This window comes from Saccopteryx bilineata, chromosome 6 (genome assembly GCF_036850765.1).
Source record: "Saccopteryx bilineata isolate mSacBil1 chromosome 6, mSacBil1_pri_phased_curated, whole genome shotgun sequence".
NCBI classification, from domain to species: domain Eukaryota; kingdom Metazoa; phylum Chordata; class Mammalia; order Chiroptera; family Emballonuridae; genus Saccopteryx; species Saccopteryx bilineata.
Window position 1 is genome coordinate 6,775,949 of NC_089495.1, and position 19,050 is coordinate 6,794,998.

The following is a 19,050-nucleotide window of genomic DNA, read 5'->3' on the forward strand; positions in this document are numbered from 1 at the left end:
TCTAGTTTAGAAAACGTTCTAAATGTATTTTGCAATAAATGTCACCCATTAAGATATATACAAGCACAATAACTATATATGAGAGTCATGTTCTGCGCCTCAAATTAAGCAATTTGAAACAAACCACAAACAAACACAAGCCTGTCCCTTGCAGAGCTCGGGACGAGCTGCTGGTGCTGAGTGGCTACGCCGGCGCCCTGCGTGCCATCAGGAGGCAGTATGGCGGCATCGTGCCCGCGCTCTTCGAGTACACCAGGTACAGCGGCCTCTGTGTGCGGGCCGGGGGTCCCCTCCCCACATGGGGGGCTCTCAGCGTGTCACACACCCGCCCCACCTGCTCAGCACGCACTGCATAACAGCTCTTGAGCTGTGTTAACTGGAAGTGAATTAGGCTGTAAATATGTATCAGAAATCCCACTCTGGCTGAAACACCAGGGTTTGGTGGGCTCGTGTTTGAGACCCTTGAGGTGGCATTCCAGGGTGACATTCAAGCCAGTAGCTGTGGCTTTGTAAGGGGGTTGCATTCTTCCAGTCTTTTGTGCAGACATTCTTGGCTTCCTCCGCCTGCTGGAGTTGCCCGTGGTTACCGGGTAGCATCCAGCCCTCTGTAGTTGCCTGTGGTTACCTGGTAGCATCCAGCCCTATGTAGTTGCCCGTGGTTACCAGGTAGCATCCAGCCCTATGTAGTTGCCCGTGGTTACTGGGTAGCATCCAGCCCTCTGGAGTTGTCCGTGGTTACTGGGTAGCATCCAGCCCTCTGAAGTTGCCCATGGTTACCGGGTAGCTCCCAGCCCTCTGGAGTTGCCTGTGGTTACCTGGTAGCATCCAGCCCTCTGTAGTTGCCCGTGGTTACCAGGTAGCTCCCAGCCCTCTGGAGTTGCCCGTGGTTACCGGGTAGCATCCAGCCCTATGTAGTTGCCCGTGGTTACCGGGTAGCTCCCAGCCCTCTGGAGTTGCCCGTGGTTACCTGGTAGCATCCAGCCCTATGTAGTTGCCCGTGGTTACCGGGTAGTATCCAGCCCTCTGTAGTTGCCCGTGGTTACCAGGTAGCTCCCAGCCCTCTGGAGTTGCCCATGGTTACTGGGTAGCATCCAGCCCTATGGAGTTGCCCGTGGTTACCGGGTAGCTCCCAGCCTTCTGGAGTTGCCCGTGGTTACCGGGTAGCATCCAGCCCTCTGGAGTTGTCCGTGGTTACCGGGTAGCTCCCAGCCCTCTGTACGCTGTGTCTGCAACCCAAGACTTCAGGAAAGGGAGAGAAGGGTGCCAGAATGGTGACCACAGGGGCAAGACCACCAAGTCAGGAAGGAAAGTCCCCTTGCAGTGCTCTGCCCGCATCCCGTGGGCCAGAGTGATGGAACTGTACTTTGCAGAGAAAGTGGGAGTTTGGTATTTTAGCTTTCCAATCTCTGTTTGGTAAAATAAAGTAACGAAGTAAAGGGGTTTGGGAGTGGTGGCTAACCCACAATTGCATGTTCAGCCGGCACTGACCTGCCCAGACCCTCCGTCCTCTGACAGCGTGCTGACCTCAGCCATTATGCTTAGAACTTGCACTCAGCAATAAAACCCACAGTTCCTTCCCTGAAAAGCATTTCCAAGTCTACTAGTTTGCTAACTGGCAGGGTAGGTACCTCCCAAAAGTGCTGAGAGGCGGTGGGTGTGTGACTCCACTGAGCCCCGTCGTGGGGGCTCAGGGTGCAGAGGGGAACCGGGCTCTCTCATCCCGATGTCTGCTTTTGTCAGGGCCGGTCAGTGTGGCCCTCGGCCGGGCCCTGGAGCTGACCCAGGGCTGCAGGGGCCACACTGCCGGGTGCTCAGCGACACATCTGTCCTCATCTGGGGCTGGTCAGTGTGGCCCTCGGCCGGGCCCTGGGGCTGACCCACGGCTGCAGGGGCCACACTGCCAGGCACTCAGCGACACGTCTGTCCTCATCTGGGGCCGGTCAGTGTGGCCCTCGGCCGGGCCCGGGACTGACCCAGGGCAGCAGGGGCCACACTGCCAGGCGCTCAGCGACATATCGGCTTCTGCACAAGTGGCAGAGCCACCACTCAGAAGCAGCCTGTGACGCTAAGACACATGGTGGGAACAGGAGGACGCATCACATGAACTAAAACATGACTTAGTGAAATATGTTCAGCGGTATGTGACTTCAGTCATGATGAAGAAAGGAAGTGGTCACTTGCGATAATATCAAGAATAATAGCAAGGCCAGTAGTTTGAGGAAGAGGAGGCCGAGCGGCTGAGCCTGGGACGACTTCGGGGCCTGCTGATGTGAGAGAACCCCTTACCTCTGTCCGCTAGAGCGCTGTCGTCTTGTTTCATGAATTTCCCAGTCTCACTTTTACATTTCCATTAGTTAGTCCCTTGAAAAACAGGATGAGCTTGTAGCTTATTATAGAAGGGAGGACTGGAATTCTTTATCTAACTCCTCACAGTTAATGTAACGATCCTGTTCTCTGCACACATGTGACGTTCCTGCTGTGACTGTCCTGCTCTCTCAACACACCTCGTCTCTGAAGCACTCAGCCCACATTCCCGCCCGTTCCCGTCCCCCTGGCTGACATTCTCTTGCTCTTCTCCACCGGCTTGCCTCCCCCTCAGACTCACGCTGCATGCAGACGTGCGCGGTGTGGACGGCAGCCACGTGCTGTCACGGGGCAGGACCTGGCCCATCTGACCACTGTCCCTACGTAGTGCAGGCCCTTCGGTCATCCCTACTCACTCCCACTGTCCTCCCACAGCCACTGCCGCACATCTCTGACTTGCCAGGACTTGCACGCTAAATATACAAGTGCATAGGCACACACACACACACACACACACACAGAGGCATACACATATTTTTGAGCAGTAGTTGTTGAATCTAAAATTGTGCTCATTTAGATGCGCCTTTTCGGATGTCGGGTGTTAACGCCTTCCTCCCGTTTCAGTCAGCTCCTGAAGCGGCGGAAGGTGTCCGTGCCCCTCACGATCGAGCACCTGTCATCGGAGCTGGACGCGTGGAGAGCGTGCACGCAGCCCGCCGGCCGGTGAGTGGCCGCGGGGTCACTCAGAATAGACGGTGTCACTCGGGGTCATGGCAGGCTCGTTCCAAATGTGGGTTCTCATCAGTCAGCAGAACAGAATAACGGAACTCGGTTTGTCTGGCAGGTGTTCAGTAATAGTTTACGACGCTGCCTCTGCTCTGCTGTAAACTGAGTCTGCCGTTGACGGGGCGTCTGTAAAGGGAGGCTGAATAGTCACCAGGAACCGTGTCTCAGCTAGCCCCTGGTAATTCTGTGATTCCGCAAGTGAACGTGTCGTGTCTGTGAAAACGCAGGTCATCAGAAGACCCTCCACACACCCCCCCGTCGGAGTCGCAGAGGGCAGTGTATGCGGCTGTGCAGCGGAGGCTGGGGACGGAGCCGCTGCGAGGACTCGCCGGGCCCGACTGCGTGGCGGGGTCGCAGCTCCCCAGCCACTCGGACGCGCACGTCTCCTGTCTCACGGGGTCCAGAATCCAGGTGCCGGCCCGTGTTGGGCAGAGTTTACGCATTTCCATCGTTGTGTTTGTTGCTTTATTTTCTGAAATATGGTTTTAAAATAAGTATCTGATTAAAAGTAGGTACTCCTAAAGAGCCCTGAGGCTCAGCAAGAAGCTATCCACTAATGCTTCCATACTTAGTGTAAATGGTTTCTGTCGCTTTAAAATAAATTCAGAGAGAGTCGTTGTGCTATTAGCATAAAAGCCATTCATGTCATAGGCACACTTAGTAATAGAGGATATGTGTACATATAGATCACATGCTTAGTAAGTTAAATTAGGGACACAAGCAGCAACCAACAGCTGCTAATTATTATAACAGATTAAATGTAGTTTAGTAGTCTCCATTTGTATTTTATAAACACAAAGAAAGCAATTAAAAACTCACAGATGTATAATATACTATTGACATAGTATGCATGTTCTCATATTGGCTCACTGAACTTTTCAGTGACTGAACATGTGTGGGATCACTCATGAGGGATGGCTAATTTCCAAAGAGTCCCGAACGTGCAAGCACAGTAGTGCTGGGGAATGAATCCAGAGCTGGCCAGTACGCCACAGGAAGGCCAGCATCCCCAGAAAAGACAGAGGTGTCCGTCGCCTCAGAGCCGGGACTGGGGGGTTGTAGCCCCCATGAGATGCTCACTGAGACTGTAGATTGGACGGGAAGACCTCCACCTCCCAGTCTAGTCACACTTTAGTAAGTCGATTCTTACACTTCTGATGTAATGTGGCTGGTTACAGATCTAGTACTAACATCCTAGGCTGACAGAGAAAGGTATTTTTAGAGCTTTCCACTCAAAATAAACTAAATGGCTGGTTCCTGATGTAAACGTGACTCTGCAGACTAAGTCTTCAGAACACAGCAGTATGTTCCCAGCACACAGGCAGGACACACACCTGTCTTCATGCTTAGTATCTACTTATGTTCGGAGACAGAGAAAACAAAGCAGTAAGTTCAGTAACTGACAATCAGGAGAAAATGCAGGACGCAGTCTTGGGGCTGGATCTCCGGTGCCACCCGCTGCATTCTAGGTGCACTTCTGGTACTCGATGCCTTCGTGTTCCTCTCTCCTCTTCTGGTTCCCTGTCCCCTTCGGAGAGCGCCAGCTGACCAAGCAGAGGTGCTGTCTGGCCTTCTCTGCACCCCGACCATGTGAGGACAGGCGCTGCTAATCACCTTCCACACGCTAAGGAGCACAGGACTGATCGGATGGAGCACCGCCATTCCCGGATAGTTCTGTCTCAGCGAAAGTTCAGGTGTTCTGGTTATAACTGAACTTTCCAGTGCCTGTGGGTAGGAAGCTGTCCGCTTCACAGGACGGATTTTCCAGTTCCTGGAATTAACTTGCTAACGTGCTGTTTCATTTGAGACCATGATCAAAAACCTGGTAACTTTAGAACATAAATAAGAAAATCAGTTTTTATATTTTTTTTAATTTTTAAGTCATTATTTTCCTTCTAAGAGCTGGGAAATAATAGAGAAATATAGACTGAAAGGCTCTTCTCTTTTTTTGCACTTAGTTTTTTAGTACTGCCCTTGACATACAAAATAGCTGATCTAAGTAGATTATAAGTATGCTGGTAAGCCCATGGTCGGTGTGACAGTAAATGATATAGACACATCACAACAGTGCAGCTTCTATTGTCTAGTGAGCAGAGTCAGAGCTTCCAGCTTAAGTAATTTTCCCGGCTGTAAAGTACATTTAACGCTATTACCAGGTATATATGCCTTTTTAAAATGTTAACTCTGTAGTAATCATAGATTAACAATACCCACTATCATTGATAGCACTATTGTATTTAAAGAACTCAAATTATAAAACTAAATTCTATTTTGAAAGCCATCAGGGTATACAGAACATTGAGATGTCTTAAAATGTTTCTATATTGGTGGCAGTTCAAAAAAATCTAATTTTTCTTATATTTTTTATTGAATTTATTGTAGTGACACTGAAGAATAAAATTATTATATATGATATATAATAACTATATGTGTTACAAGTGTACAGTTCTATAATCCATCATCTGTGTATGATATTGTGTGTTCACCACCCAAAGTCAAGTCTCATATTTTTTAACTTCTTATCAGCATTGCCACAATAGCCCCAGTTGCTTTTTGATTGGAGTGAGTGTTTCTGTAATTTAAAAACATGTTGCGAGTCTATAATCTCATTTTCTCTCTCCTCGACTCTGTGCAGGGCCCTGTGTATTTCCTGGAAGACGGGAAGTCTGCCATCTCCCTGAACGATGCTTTGATGTGGGCAAAGGTGAATCCCTTCTCACCGTTAGGGACTGGAATTCGACTCAACCCCTTCTGAGAGAAGGTTTTCTCCCCAAACTTACTTGTGTGTTTTTGAAGACCTTCTATTTATTAGTATTAACTAAACCTTTGTTGCCCAAGAGCCAAAGGTTGGGAGGAGGAAACAGAGAGGTGGGGAATAACAGTTGATTTTATTTATTAACTTCAAAAAATAAAATATTTATATACTTTTGAAAAAAAGTAAGTGTCTCCTTTATAAAATATAATAGCCATACTTGGGAGGAAGGTAACATTGAAATTAGAAAGGACCGAATAACCTCAAAGAGCATATGAAACGTTCAGGAAGCATACAAGGTGCCCGTTGGTTTGTTGTTGAAACCCTGAGCCCTGAGAGAGTGTAGCTCCTGGGACAGAGCCGGTGCCCAGAAAGGTCCTAGTGAGCATCTGCAGGACTGAGTGTCTCCAAGTCCCCAGACGGAAGCCGTGTGTGACCCTCACCTGCTAGCAAGCGCCTGTCTTCTCCTCTGGTTAGTGTATAGTAAACCACTAGTCCTAGCTCATATTGAATAAAAGTTTTCAGTTTACAAGTTTCATATGTATCAATAAATAGATACACAGTCAAATACTTTTGAGTTTTTCTTTTTAAAGAAAACATTACCAACGTTTCTATCTGAAATTCAGATGTGTAATTATCATATAAAGGAATTAGTTAGATAAGTATGAAGAAAATGGGGGAGAGGGTAGAAAACAAAATAAAGTCATATCTGTATGAGAATTTGCATTTGATAGTTGACTGTTTTAAAAGGTATTGAGTATGTGTAAATATTAATTTTGATTAATGCATTTAATATTGACATAATCTCTAATCAATTTATATTAAAAACAGATTTGTTTGATGAGAATTAATTTGAAGTAAATTTTAGTAAATAGGATATTAGTTGACATTTCGGATATATCTCTATCAGTTAAATTCAAGGGCTGTAGAGAAACAATATTATAGGGTCAGGGATCCAGAAGTTAATTTAAAAATTATATGATTATTCGGGGTGGGGGGAGTAAAGCTATAAAAAACAAAAGCCCAGTGCGTGGCTATAAGTATTTCAATTGTTCTAGAATTCTGACTTTGAAATTTATTAAATTACTGCATACTAGGAAGACTAGTACTTTGATACTCAAGTTGTTTTACAGAATTTATTATATAAATCTTTTAACCAAAGAATGAACTTGTATAACTAGAATAATTGGGTTATTATAATCTTTAAACTTGTAACATTTAAAATATTTTAAAAATTTTTAAGTAAGCTTCTTAAAAGAGAAAACAGTATTATCATGTAACTCTCTACCACATTGACCACTTCTAAAGACTCCTCAAAAAGACATCAAATTTCATTTAAAATTTTTTAAAATTTTATTTGATTTTTTAGAGATAGGAGAGAAAGGAGGGAATTTAATTGACTTATCAAAGAAAATGTATGCAACTTAGAGATGCAATGGAGTGAATATAGAGTGAATCTGAGAAGTATCTTTTAACCATTAGTGATATATGTAACTCAAAATTGTTTTAAGTAAGCAGGATTATTAACTGGAATATATGAACTAAAATTCCCTTACATGAAAATGACAGTCTAAATCCTACTATATTTTTCTTTATTTTGTTTTAAAAAAAGTAAAAAGCCTTTCTTTTGTGCATAATTACTTCATAAGATATCATTGAGTCTAAATTATACATATATAAATAACCACATTCCATATTTTAATGAATGCAGGAAAAGAATATTTTTATGTATAAAATATGAAAAAATCATATAACTCTTTAGTACATAAAGACAATAAAGGGTAACTCAATTTCATCTGAAATCTAAATTGGATTATTCAAGTGCAATTCCATTATTGTTTGACATCTATAATGTTCTATATCAATATTCATTTTAACTATTCTTTACAGAATTATAAATATCATTTGACTATGTCAATCTGTATATATTGTACCTTAATATGAAAAACAAAGCAATTTTTAAATTTTATAGAAGTATTTTTCATTGTTAGGTTTCATATGTGTGAAACCCAAGCAAGTAATATGAACTTATTGTGTACTATTTGAAGATGCTTATATAACCAATAATGTGGACAAATATTTTTCAAGTTTAAATCTGCCTTTATGAAAGAAGTCTCACTAGATGATGATTTTAAAAGCACTGGAAAAATATTTTGCCTGTTAAATTACTGGATGGTTAACAAAATTGCAGTAGCAAAATGATTTTACATTTTATAAGAATCTCTGCTTTTTATGTCAATCAGAATTAATCAAACATACATATTTCCATGAAGTCACTCAGGTGTGTTAAGGAACAGGGTTGTATTAGAGCAATGACTGTTTTTGTCCCTGTAATAGGAAAATTGATATTTTTTTGGATCTTCAAAGGTATTCTGAATATAGTAATAGCCTCACAAATTATTTGTAAAATTTGGTATTTTATATTTAATGCACTAGAAATACAGAAGTTATCTTTATAGTCAACTCTTAATAAGTGCAGATTGTACCCTATATTTAAAACATTTGGACCTACATAATTGAAAAAGTACTTTCATGCTGAATTTAAATACTATGTGATTATGCATGTAGTTTAGATTTTTATAAATGTATGTATTTCAGGTCCCCTAAATTTTAATAAATACTGCATTTAAAGCCAGAGGTGACCTAGTTAACTGCTAAGGTGAGCATCAGTCTTGTCCTTGATACCCCACTGAGTGTCCACTATTTCCCCAGGGTCATTAGAGGTGCGAGGGCTGAGCTGTCCGTCAGGATCATTACCTACTCAGAGAGATAGCGAAGCCACTCCACTGGACGGTTCAGGAGGACTATTCTTCACTTGTCAGAAGCAATGACTGCAGTAAACCCCCAAATCCGTAGGAAAGAGACACGGCTGACTGATGGATATGAACAGCGTGCCATAGAGGCTTGCAGGCCATGACAAGCATCTGCCAGCTGACGGAGAGGGTTCTGTTCCCACTGAGGCTGCCGTAGCCCCTAGAACAGGTTACCGCTCCCTTCTGTCAGAGGTCTTGCTCAGACTGGCCTTAGTGTTGGCTTCTGTTGCCACAACTGTCCCCCTGAAGTTCTGGAAGTTACCTACTTTGACCATACCCTCTGCCTTTATTTATTTATTAACGGTGGATTGAATCTTCCAGACCGCTGATATTTTTTATATAGTTTTTTTTTTTTTTTTAATATAGTTTCCAACGTCTCGGCGGGTCCCGGGAGTGTTGGGACTTACTGCGGGACTAGGAGGGATTCATGTTTCCAGGAGATTGAACACAGAGTCCAGACAATAAAGAAACATATCAGTTGACTCTTTGTCCAAAACCAGTTCTTTTCTCTGGGGCTTTTCCCCAGCTCATCTTCATGAGATGTGTTTCAAAAACCCTTCCTAAGGAACCATATTTTCTGGATTAAAAACGGTCCCCACAATTTTCTACTTTAGAGTTGTCCCATGAGAACGCAAGTTTCCGTTAACTTGCATAACCGCTATCCAGTGAGGATGTGCGTTTGGGCCAGATCCTTTCCCACCGATAAAACCAGACTCTGAACACATGCCTCAGAAGTCATCTGTTCACCAGGGCTCGCTTTGATTTCTTTCACTAAATCTGATCCACCCGAAAGTGTAAAATTAAACGAGGAAGTCTCTGGAGGTAGAAATGCTAATAAAACCGTGTAAGCCTTCAAACAGTGCAGGGAGGGTGGTCAGGGCATAGCTGGAAGCCGGCAGACATCCCATGGGACTCACTGTTAGTAATCCTCATCTTGGAAGTCAGAGGACTGGTCATGAGATGGCGCAACAGCATGATAATCCCAGTCAAAGAAAACTGTCCGCATGTGAATACGGATTTACCGACAACAAGCGAGACATAGTCTCTCAGGATATCAGCCTGCTTTTGTTTCCCTTCAGGAAAACTAGGGCGGGAGGGGTGCAGCAACCAGCAGGAAGTTTTTACTGGAATGAAATGTATTGCTAAGCAGAGCCCTTTCCTTCTCCACAACTCAGTTCCCACAGGAAGGACACCTGCTTTTAAAAAATGTTACAGGCTATCTAGGGAGGTGGGCAGATTTTTCTATGGGCCAATGTATGCTAATAAGTCACTCAGAATAATTATTTTTTAAATTTATGCATGGATGTTTAAATAAACAGTATCAGGCAAACAAACAGCTCTCCTCATTTCCTTTTTTTTTTTTTTTCTGTATTTTTCTGAAGCCAGAAACGGGGAGAGACAGTCAGACAGACTCCCGCATGCGCCAGACCGGGATCCACCCGGCACACCCACCAGGGGCGACGCTCTGCCCACCAGGGGGCGATGCTCTGCCCCTCCGGGGCGTCGCTCTGCCACGACCAGAGCCACTCCAGCGCCTGGGGCAGAGGCCAAGGAGCCATCCCCAGCGCCCGGGCCATCTTTGCTCCAGTGGAGCCTCAGCTGCGGGAGGGGAAGAGAGAGACAGAGAGGAAGGATAGGGGGAGGGGTGGAGAAGCAGATGGGCGCCTCTCCTGTGTGCCCTGGCCGGGAATCGAACCCGGGACCTCTGCACGCCAGGCCGACGCTCTACCACTGAGCCAACCGGCCAGGGCCAGCTCTCCTCATTTCTAACGGAGAAAATATTAGCAAGTAGGTTAACCATTTCTACAAAATTTCTGAGAAAAAACTCTTGTGGTGGATTATGTTTAGCCATACCTTTAAAATCATTTCTGCACATTCTGTACTAATCTGACTTTGTATTTTCAGCTGTATGTGGGATAGATGCTGTTAATAAATGGTTGTTGAAGGGCATTGAAAAAGCATGTTCTCCAGTCCAATTGTGAATAATACACCACTTTAATTCACTTGTCATTGAAGTGCATCGCAGAGTAGGTGGCTCTGTGCCTTTACCGTGACAAGACATGGTGACATCACTTCTCCAAACCCGGTGGGTGCTTTTTAAGGGTACTTTTCAGGTCTGTGGTCAGTTTCATCACAGATTCAAAAGATGGCGTCCTGGGTTGGTTCATGCAAAGTGTTTTAATTGAGTTGCCAACATTACCTATATTTGCTGGAAAGTTTACATAGACAAAATTAAAATCACTTTGTGGTTATTCAATATTTACACAACCATCAATGTTTCTAATATCGCAAACAAATGCACGATGGCGGGCAGCAGGCTGAGACGGGCTGCTCTAAACGCCTGTAAATAGAATATTTAAAGCACGCATTGTAGTAGTCATAAATAAAAAATCTGAATGTCACCCTTCTCCAAAAGTCATAAGCCATGTCTAAAAATACCCAGAGCTTATTTTGGTGCATCTGATACTGAACATGACTCAACCGTTTCGAAATGTTTGTTGCTGCACGGAGCAGCTGAGGCCCGCGCCACGATCCGATCCTGCAGGGCTCTGATTGGGCGCTCACTCGGGATTCCCACCCAGTGTCCAGAGCGCGGTGCCCCGGCAGCCACTCACCCCGTTCTCCAGCGGGGGTCCCGGGCCACCGAGGAACACACTCTTGCGGCCCCTCGCCTTGCTAATGCGAGATTGAGGTGAACCAGTAGCGGACGTTGTGTTAAAGAAAAGGAAAGAAACGAAGGTGACAGCCTGCCTCGCATCTAGTTTCACCACCCCACTCGCTGATGAGAAGTTCTGCAGATGAACAGCCTAAGGTTTCTGCGAATGCGAGGCAGGGTTGAGTGTCTGCGGTCCGTGTCCTTGCCTTTCTCCTCCTTCCATTAACTTGCAGGGTCGCTGACCTGAGCCACTCACCCGGCTGGTTTATCAGAAACAACCACAGTGGACCCCCTTTAACCAGTTTGCGGGAAGCGTGAGTTCAAGCAGCTCTCCTCTGTATAACCGCCCAAGTCAGGTCCACACACACCGTTCATTAACTGCAGCTGTGCCCCGATAGAGAGAAGCCAGGAACCACAACAGGATGAGAAGTGACAAGACAAAAATGCATGTTCCCTCCCGTCCTGGTCAGCCCAGTCCGGTGATGACCCCAGAAGCTCGCCAGCCATTTTCCCCCCATTGATTTGAGAGACAGAGAGAGAGGAAGGGAAAGGGAGAGGGAGAAAAAAAGAGAAGCACCAACTCATTGTTCTCCTTAAGTAGTTCCATTTAGTTGTGTACTCATTGATTGCTTCTTCTCCGTCCCCTGATGGGGGATCGAACTCGTGACCTCGGTGGGCTGCGATGACACTCTATCTACTGCGCCACCGGAAAATCATCACAGACACTGAGAACAGTTGGGAGGAGGTACTTCCAGCAGTTCACACCCTCAACTTGTAAATGCAAGAACCCATTCACGGGATCCTGAGACGGAATAATGAAAGCGTTCGTCTTTCTGAAAATGCATGCGTGAACCTGGAAGGTTTTCTGAAAAGATGACAGAAGTGAGGAACTTAGATATCAGCGGGGGTCATTTTCTTCTGTGGCGCTTTGCATCTGTTTCTTACACAGAAAAGAAGCCCAGCGGTGAGTCACCACTACTCCGACCTTGTCTTTGCAGGCCCCAGAGCAAGGGGCCAGGAACTTTCCCTCCCTGGTCAGGTCGAGTTAGCCACCGAGAGAAGGGGACAGGAGGAGCCCAGGGCAGCCGCCTCCGGGCACCTCCGCACCCATCAACCCCTGCCTCCGACCTCAGCCCAGGGCCCTGGCCTCAGCTCCCCCTGCGGGACGTTTGGGCAGGCAATCTCCTACCAGGGGAAGGGTCAGCAGGCTGCAGCGAAGGGTGTGTTCCCAGAATCTGAAGGTGAACCGGGAGGTACTTTCTTTCCCACAGAACAGTTACTCTGGTTGGGTTTCATCACACAGAGTACTATCCTCAGGCATACAATGAGTTAAAAGAATTTTGATGGAACGGACTGGCTTAATGTTTAGATATTCAAAACTGTGCTCTGAGGAGCACTTTCCACCAGGTCTTGAGCGAAAAAAAACCTCAGGAACAGTGATGTGTGATCCCGTGGCGTTGGGGATGCACTTCATGCGGACCCTCTCCTCCTCAATGTTCAGGATGCGTGTTAGTAAGGCCTCCCTGAGAAGTCCTCAGTTTAAAGTAAGCATCAGGCTGCATTCCCAGACCCTGTGTAAACACCCCCCCCCCCCCCGATGAAATGCTGAACACTTGGTAACCAGGCCCTGTAGCCGAGGCCCACAGATACCTTCCATCAGGGCCCTGACAGTAAATATTCCAGGCTCTGTGGCAGGCTCGTCGGAGCAAATACAGGACGCTCCATTCAGTTTGAATTTCACACAAACAATAGATCATTTTTAGTAAAAGTATGTCCTCGATGTTTCCCAAAAGCTATTGGTTGTATTACTCTGTCCTTCTGGTCATTAAATCTAGAGTCCTGCTTTACGGGTCCTCTGGTTTCGGACAGCTGCGGGGAGCCCCCGCTGGGGGTAGAGGGAGTCTTGGTCAAGGCCTAAAACGAACAGGCACGGCCATGTGCCGGCAAAACTTGACTTATGAACACGGGAGCTTGACTTTCATACAGTCTGCATGTGTCAGGAATTAGCATTCTCTCTTTTGATATATTTCTTCAACCGTTTACAAATGTAAAAACCATTCTTGACTTGCAGACCATACAAAAATAGGCCGCAGAGACTTTGGCCCATGAACTATAATGTGCTAAGGGATAAATAAATGCTTTTGGAATTAAGAGGATTTAAACAGGGGCATCTTGTAAGGCAACTGATTGGGAGGTCTAGGTATGCAGGCACCCGTGTCTAACTTGGGACCGATTCACCATCCCGGGAACTGCTGGGAACTGCGTGTTGAGCTGTGCTGAAGGGCTTCCCCTCCTTCACACCCACCGACGTAAGGATAGGCCGGAACCGAACGGCTCGGACGGTAGAAGGCAGGGGCACCCCGGCCTAGAGGCTCCCCTGATGTGACCACAGCTCTCCTCTTCCTATCAAAAGCGCGATGTGGCGGCCAGCCTGCTGCACCCTTTTAGGCGGAATGCCTAGACCAACTTCTCAACTGTTTTTAAAAATTTAAATGGACAGAGAAAAACAAACAAAAAGAACTATTCTAACAGGCAAAAATTAAACATGAAACAACAAAAATACTTACGTAAAACAGGAGGGAGCCTCTGCCTGGAAGTCACTGGTGTGGATTTGTACTGAGAGGCCTGGGTGTGAAGAGCGTCAAGAGTGAGTTCTCCCACGGTAGGCTTGACGTCAAACCATTCTAGAAAAGAAATACACATGTTGCTTCTTAAGAATTCACCGTCGCCATTGACAAAGTAAAGCACCACAGTTCAGAAATTAAGTGCACTATGAAGACCTGTTTCATCACATTCAGAAGAGCGGTGTGAGCACAGAGGTTAGTAACCCTCTCCCTCCATGGTTCACCTTTTGGGCTTTTGCTTCGTCTGTGCCCAAGACAAGCCTCAGTAAGCAATCAGTTAAGTATTTCCAAGGAAAACTTACTTGGGTTCAACTTTCTGCTTAATTTTCTTTGCAACATTTGTAAAAGGAAGAGGGAATCAATTTTAAGTTCATTGCTGAGCAGGTTGGGGTGACTTATTAATTCTGAAAACCTAATGTTATCTTTAATAAACTTCGAAGCTGTAGACTTCGGGACCATGGGCAATTTCATCTGGTAACCAAAGTCTGTAAAATTCACGAAGTCGTCCTGGACACTTTTAACCCTGAAAATAAAAAAACAAATATTCTTGACAAGCCACATTTTAGGAGTGAAACTTATACTGTCAAAAGTTTCACATTAACTTGTATTACTAGGAAATTCCAAAGAACTCACTCTCGATGGGTTAACAAGGTGTAAATCTCTTCTATCAGTATTTCAGGCACTCCAGTCTTACAATGTATTGTTCCATAGATCAGTTCTTGAGGTAATTTAATTTTCTTTTTGCTCAGGAACTTTAATAGTGGACAAAAAACATTTGCATCGTAACAACAGCTCTAAAAATATCCAATGACCAAGAATTCACTTTAATTGCCCCTTTTATCTCAACTAATTTTCTGTTTGACATGTTAATTTTTAAAAGATAGTATTCAGCAAGAAAAACATTATATCCCACTCCGACTTGAAAAGAGCATGCTGAGTTTCACAGGTGACTCTTGACCTCAACTTTAATTAAACTTCCTTTTCAATATGAGGAACCACGCGCCAACCCAGTCCCATTACTTCCTAGTAGTCACCACGTCTAGACGCCCAAGACATCAGGAGCACGCCTTTTCAAACACAAACTTAACAGTTAAAAGTATCAAAGATTGCTAATTTACCTTCTTCAACTGGGACCAGTTACCCAACTTGCTTTTTAAAGAAGTTCCATTTTGAAAGGATGACATTTTAAGGTCCCAGGGGTAATATACGGAGAATATCTCTGCTATCAGGAAGCCATTGGAAAAATCCCTGATGCACAAGTCATAAGGAAACGAAACAACACACAGTTACTTAGATCTTGTGTCACAGTGAACACCAACCTAATACTCTGTATTGACAGCAAGAAACTTTGCCCAGTGTCCCTGAAGAGTATTTTAATACGTTTGTAGTCACTAAAGCATTCTGTATTAGGTGATTTCTAAAGTGTCATGATTGATTGATTGAATGAATGAATGAATGAAATGCTTCGTGATAGTGTTTTCAGGCGCTCTCCCTAAGAGAGCAGATGTGTCTGTGGTTGTGGGAGGTGGGCCGGGGGGCGGCACGGAGGAGATGGCCAGGCGTATTCCCGCACCTGGTAATGTTCTTGGGGAAAAAGGTGAGGTCCAGGCCTTGGAGCCAGCGCAGGACGGAGCGAGACAGGCGGGAGCTCTTGGGCGGGTGCGGGTAGACCAGACACTTCTCAGGCTTCCTCGGAGCGGGAGCTGGTGGCTGTGGCGCACAGGACAGGAACTTGGGTCGAACTGCCGCCGGCACTTTCAAAATCGCTTTCCTGGGGCCGGCGGCAGCCATGTGGCTTTCTGGGTTTCCATAGCAGCCGCAGCGAGGGGCGGAGCCTCCTGGGGGCGGGGCCTCAGCGCGCGCACCCTGGGCCTCGTGGGCCCCACCCCCCGGTTTGGGAACCCGAAGGTCTGGATTGGGGGATGCGATCCTTGGCCCCACTGGGCCTGGACGCGGCGCGGGGAGCTTCAATCTGCGGCGGGCTTTCACTGTGCTTTAGTTGTTTTCACTAGTATAGCGCTCCCTGGAGGTTTGCCGCTTAGGTATTGCGGTTTGTAAGCCCAGCAGAAGGTCCAGTTTCGGTCAAGCTTTTGAAGGAGGGGGTGAGGGGGCTCCAGAGGACAAGGACAGTTTTTGTTTGGAAATTGGAAAGGATTGGGATTTTTCCTCTTAAACACCAATTTAAAAAAAAAAAAAAGATCTTCAAGATTCAAAGGCATGTGTAACGTCTAAAATTTAGCCTACCTATTTCCTTCATTATTACACGATGTTCACAGAAAGGACGCAGTCTTTGAAAACGATGTGGGAGGTAGATGTTCGTGCTTCCTCAGGGGGCCCCGGTGGGCAGGATCCACTCCTCCTTCAGTCCTGGAGTCCCCACTCTGCGCCACCGGGCACCCATCTCGACACGTGGGATGTATCAGTGAGCAATCCGGAGACCAAGAAATGATCGCAGAGCAGGCCCAGACAATTACTCATTAATTATTTACACAACAATGGTTTTTAAAAATCTTTTACAGAAAAAAAAAATTCAGTGTGGCATGGAGTCAGTGACTCAAGACGAAACTGGGAATGAGAAAGGGGTCCCACGCTAACCCTGCTGAGCTCAGGGGACGCCCAAAGGGCGGGGCTTAGAAACCCAGAGGTGGGAGCAACCGCACAGGCGGCCTGAACATGGAAATCCGCCACTGAAGGAGGTCATGGGGGACAGTCGTATCCTAGGCCTGCGACTTCCTTGACGAAGGGTAATCTGTAACTTTGAAACCATCTGTTGTCCCTGAGCATCTAAGATGGCATGCCTTTGAAACGTCAGAGTAGCCTTCCTTTGCAGAAAACCCTCAAAGCTCAACTGCCCGCATCAGAGCGTGACAGGACGATGTTATCTTGTTCCCTGAATGCCGTCTCTTGGGCCGTGAATGTTGACTCTCTTGTCCCCACCAGTGGAAAAGAAGTATGCCTCTCTCTTTTACTTTTTATCCAATCCCAGAGATTTCCCTGCTCTGCTTTCTCCGCCTCCCTAACCTACCGCCAGTGAATTTCATGTAACCCCCTAGGTCTCGGCCTCGGATTCTGATGTTTAAAATAAACTATAACACTGTCATTCTCTGGAGCATTTTCTCATCCTGCTGAGATTTTGCTTCTAGGCAATGGTCAGTTTGACTCAATTAAATTCTTATAAGACCTTTTCCTTCGGCTGGATGTTTTTTCCTCAACTAAATATGGGATAGATCTTGAGTGGGGCTATATAATATCTGATGAGATGTTTATTCGTTGTATGTTCGTTAGTAAAGTAAACCGATGAGAATCTGTATATGGTTTAAAAGCAAAATAAAAATGATGCTATATAAGCAAGTGCTTTCTCTTGGCCCAGTGAAGCTCTTCATGAATAACTCATTCATGCAATGGACTTCTTTTGAGGAGTTATTGATTATTCTGTGCTCACTAAATCTTCACTATCCACTATAGTAGCTGTTAAAATTTAGCTTCATGTGGCTATTAAGATAGGAATTTAAATAAAATCAAGTGAGTAACGCTGGCTGCATTTCAACTTCTTGGCAGCCACATGTTGCAGGGGCTACCATATTCTATTGCACAGATCCAGGACTATCGTTGCAGGAAGCTCTGTCGGACAGCTGTGCTCTAGGTTACTTACGGGAGATGCACAGATAGAATTATCCATAGAAAGAACACATACCATGAATGGGCCTGCCTCGGTAAAAATACATCAGTATCAGAAAGGAAGCAAGGAATTTGGTCTGAGGGAGTCATGGAGTCCTTTCGGATGAGATGACCTTTGAATTGGATCTTAGAAGGTAATATTTGGAATTTGTTAAGACAGGTTTCGGAGGACCATCCCTGCTTTTGATTAGTTATGTAGCTTTGGGCAGGTTGTTTAACCATTTTCATGTGTATGAGGTGAAAGGAAATAGGATATATATACCTCACAGGGTTGTGTGGAAGATGAAATAGGCAACTTAAACATGCAAAGAGCTAGAAGAGTGGATGGCACACAGTAAGTGCTCTGCAAGTGTAAATTACTGTTTCTAAGACGATCCTGGAAAGCTGTGGGATGAAGGAGCAAGGAGACAAAGTCACACAGCGTGGCTAATGCCAGCAGAAACGTAGTGATACGGTCTTTGCTGTGACTCTTCGGAAGCAACAGCCCACCGGAGTTGGAAAAATCGTTTAGGTTTTAGCATGAGGGCTAACCCAGGAATTGTGTGGTAATGACTTGAGAGGTAGGTTAGGTGTATAGCTTCGGGCTTCATTGAGAACAGTCTTGCTAAGGAGTTAGAATTTTCCCTTAACAAATGAACCAATGGTTAAGCAAGTCGGCCCGTTTCAAACACCCTTCTGTATTCAGCCCTGTGGAGTTGGCACTGTCAACTTGGTAACTCCTTTGCTCAGCGTTTTTGTTACAGCCTGCCAGGAGGGGGAGCTAGAGAGAAACCAGAAAAGGAGAGGACGGGGCGGAGGGATGTCACCTTAGCAACAAAGTTTCACCTGGCAGTGAGCAGGACTTCAGGCCTCCATCTTTGTTTGTTTGTTTGTTTTAGCACTTCTGAAGCACGTTTTACCATTCTCACCCACAGGTTTTAGCCACCACTGGGGAGTGGCCCTCAGAACCGGAGTCCCAGATGTGACTCTAGGACCGGCTCCGCGGAGCTCCGGGGGAATCAGCCCCTTCCGGTCAGTGGGCAGGGCTTTTCCCCACATGCCTGGTCCTTGCCGGCTCCCTACCTCGTTATCCAGCTGCAGGGCGGGGACTGCTTCCCGAATCATCTTCTCATGCTCCTTTTTTGGGTTCTCTGTTTTCTATCAGGTATCAGAATTCAGGGTTCTATAAATTGTAAATACTCAGTCATTGAATATTTTTACATTTATTTCCATTTATTTGAGGGAGAGAGGAAAGAGGAAGAGAGAAAGAAGCATCCACTCATTGTTTCACTTAGTTGTGTGCTGATTGCTTCTTGTTTGTTCCCTGACCTGGGATCAAACTCGCGAGCTCTGGGGCACTAGGCGCTTTATCCACTGAGCCACCTGCCGGGGCTTCACTCGTTAAACTTTAACAGAAGTATTTTATGTCTCTACTTGTCATCTATAAATCAATAACTA

At 45.6% G+C, this 19,050-nt stretch overlaps 2 protein-coding genes across 10 annotated transcripts in view; one reads left to right on the forward strand and one right to left on the reverse strand.

The window, feature by feature from the left end:
* Nucleotides 1–9,640, forward strand: part of WDR17 (WD repeat domain 17) — a 92,259-nt gene extending 82,619 nt beyond the window's left edge. For 6 of the 9 annotated variants that reach the window (XM_066236030.1, XM_066236032.1, XM_066236033.1 and 3 more), the window contains 5 exons: nt 155–256; nt 2,929–3,027; nt 3,318–3,501; nt 5,726–5,794; nt 9,022–9,640. In XM_066236030.1, the coding sequence (XP_066092127.1) occupies nt 155–256; nt 2,929–3,027; nt 3,318–3,501; nt 5,726–5,794; nt 9,022–9,120 (553 nt within the window). In that variant the 3' untranslated portion in view covers nt 9,121–9,640. Of the gene's footprint in view, nt 1–154; nt 257–2,928; nt 3,028–3,317; nt 3,502–5,725; nt 6,522–9,021 lie in introns of those variants that run through there. The other 3 variants (XM_066236034.1, XM_066236038.1, XM_066236039.1) reach the window with 1 other exon arrangement.
* Nucleotides 9,641–10,724: 1,084 nt separating this feature from the next.
* Nucleotides 10,725–15,726, reverse strand: SPATA4 (spermatogenesis associated 4). Its single transcript, XM_066235951.1, has 6 exons — nt 15,509–15,726; nt 15,054–15,183; nt 14,569–14,687; nt 14,238–14,458; nt 13,879–13,995; nt 10,725–10,864 (listed from the first exon to the last, which is right to left on the reverse strand). The coding sequence occupies exons 1-6, from the start codon at nt 15,724–15,726 to the stop codon at nt 10,725–10,727; spliced, it is 945 nt and encodes a 314-aa protein (XP_066092048.1).
* Nucleotides 15,727–19,050: the final 3,324 nt, after the last annotated feature.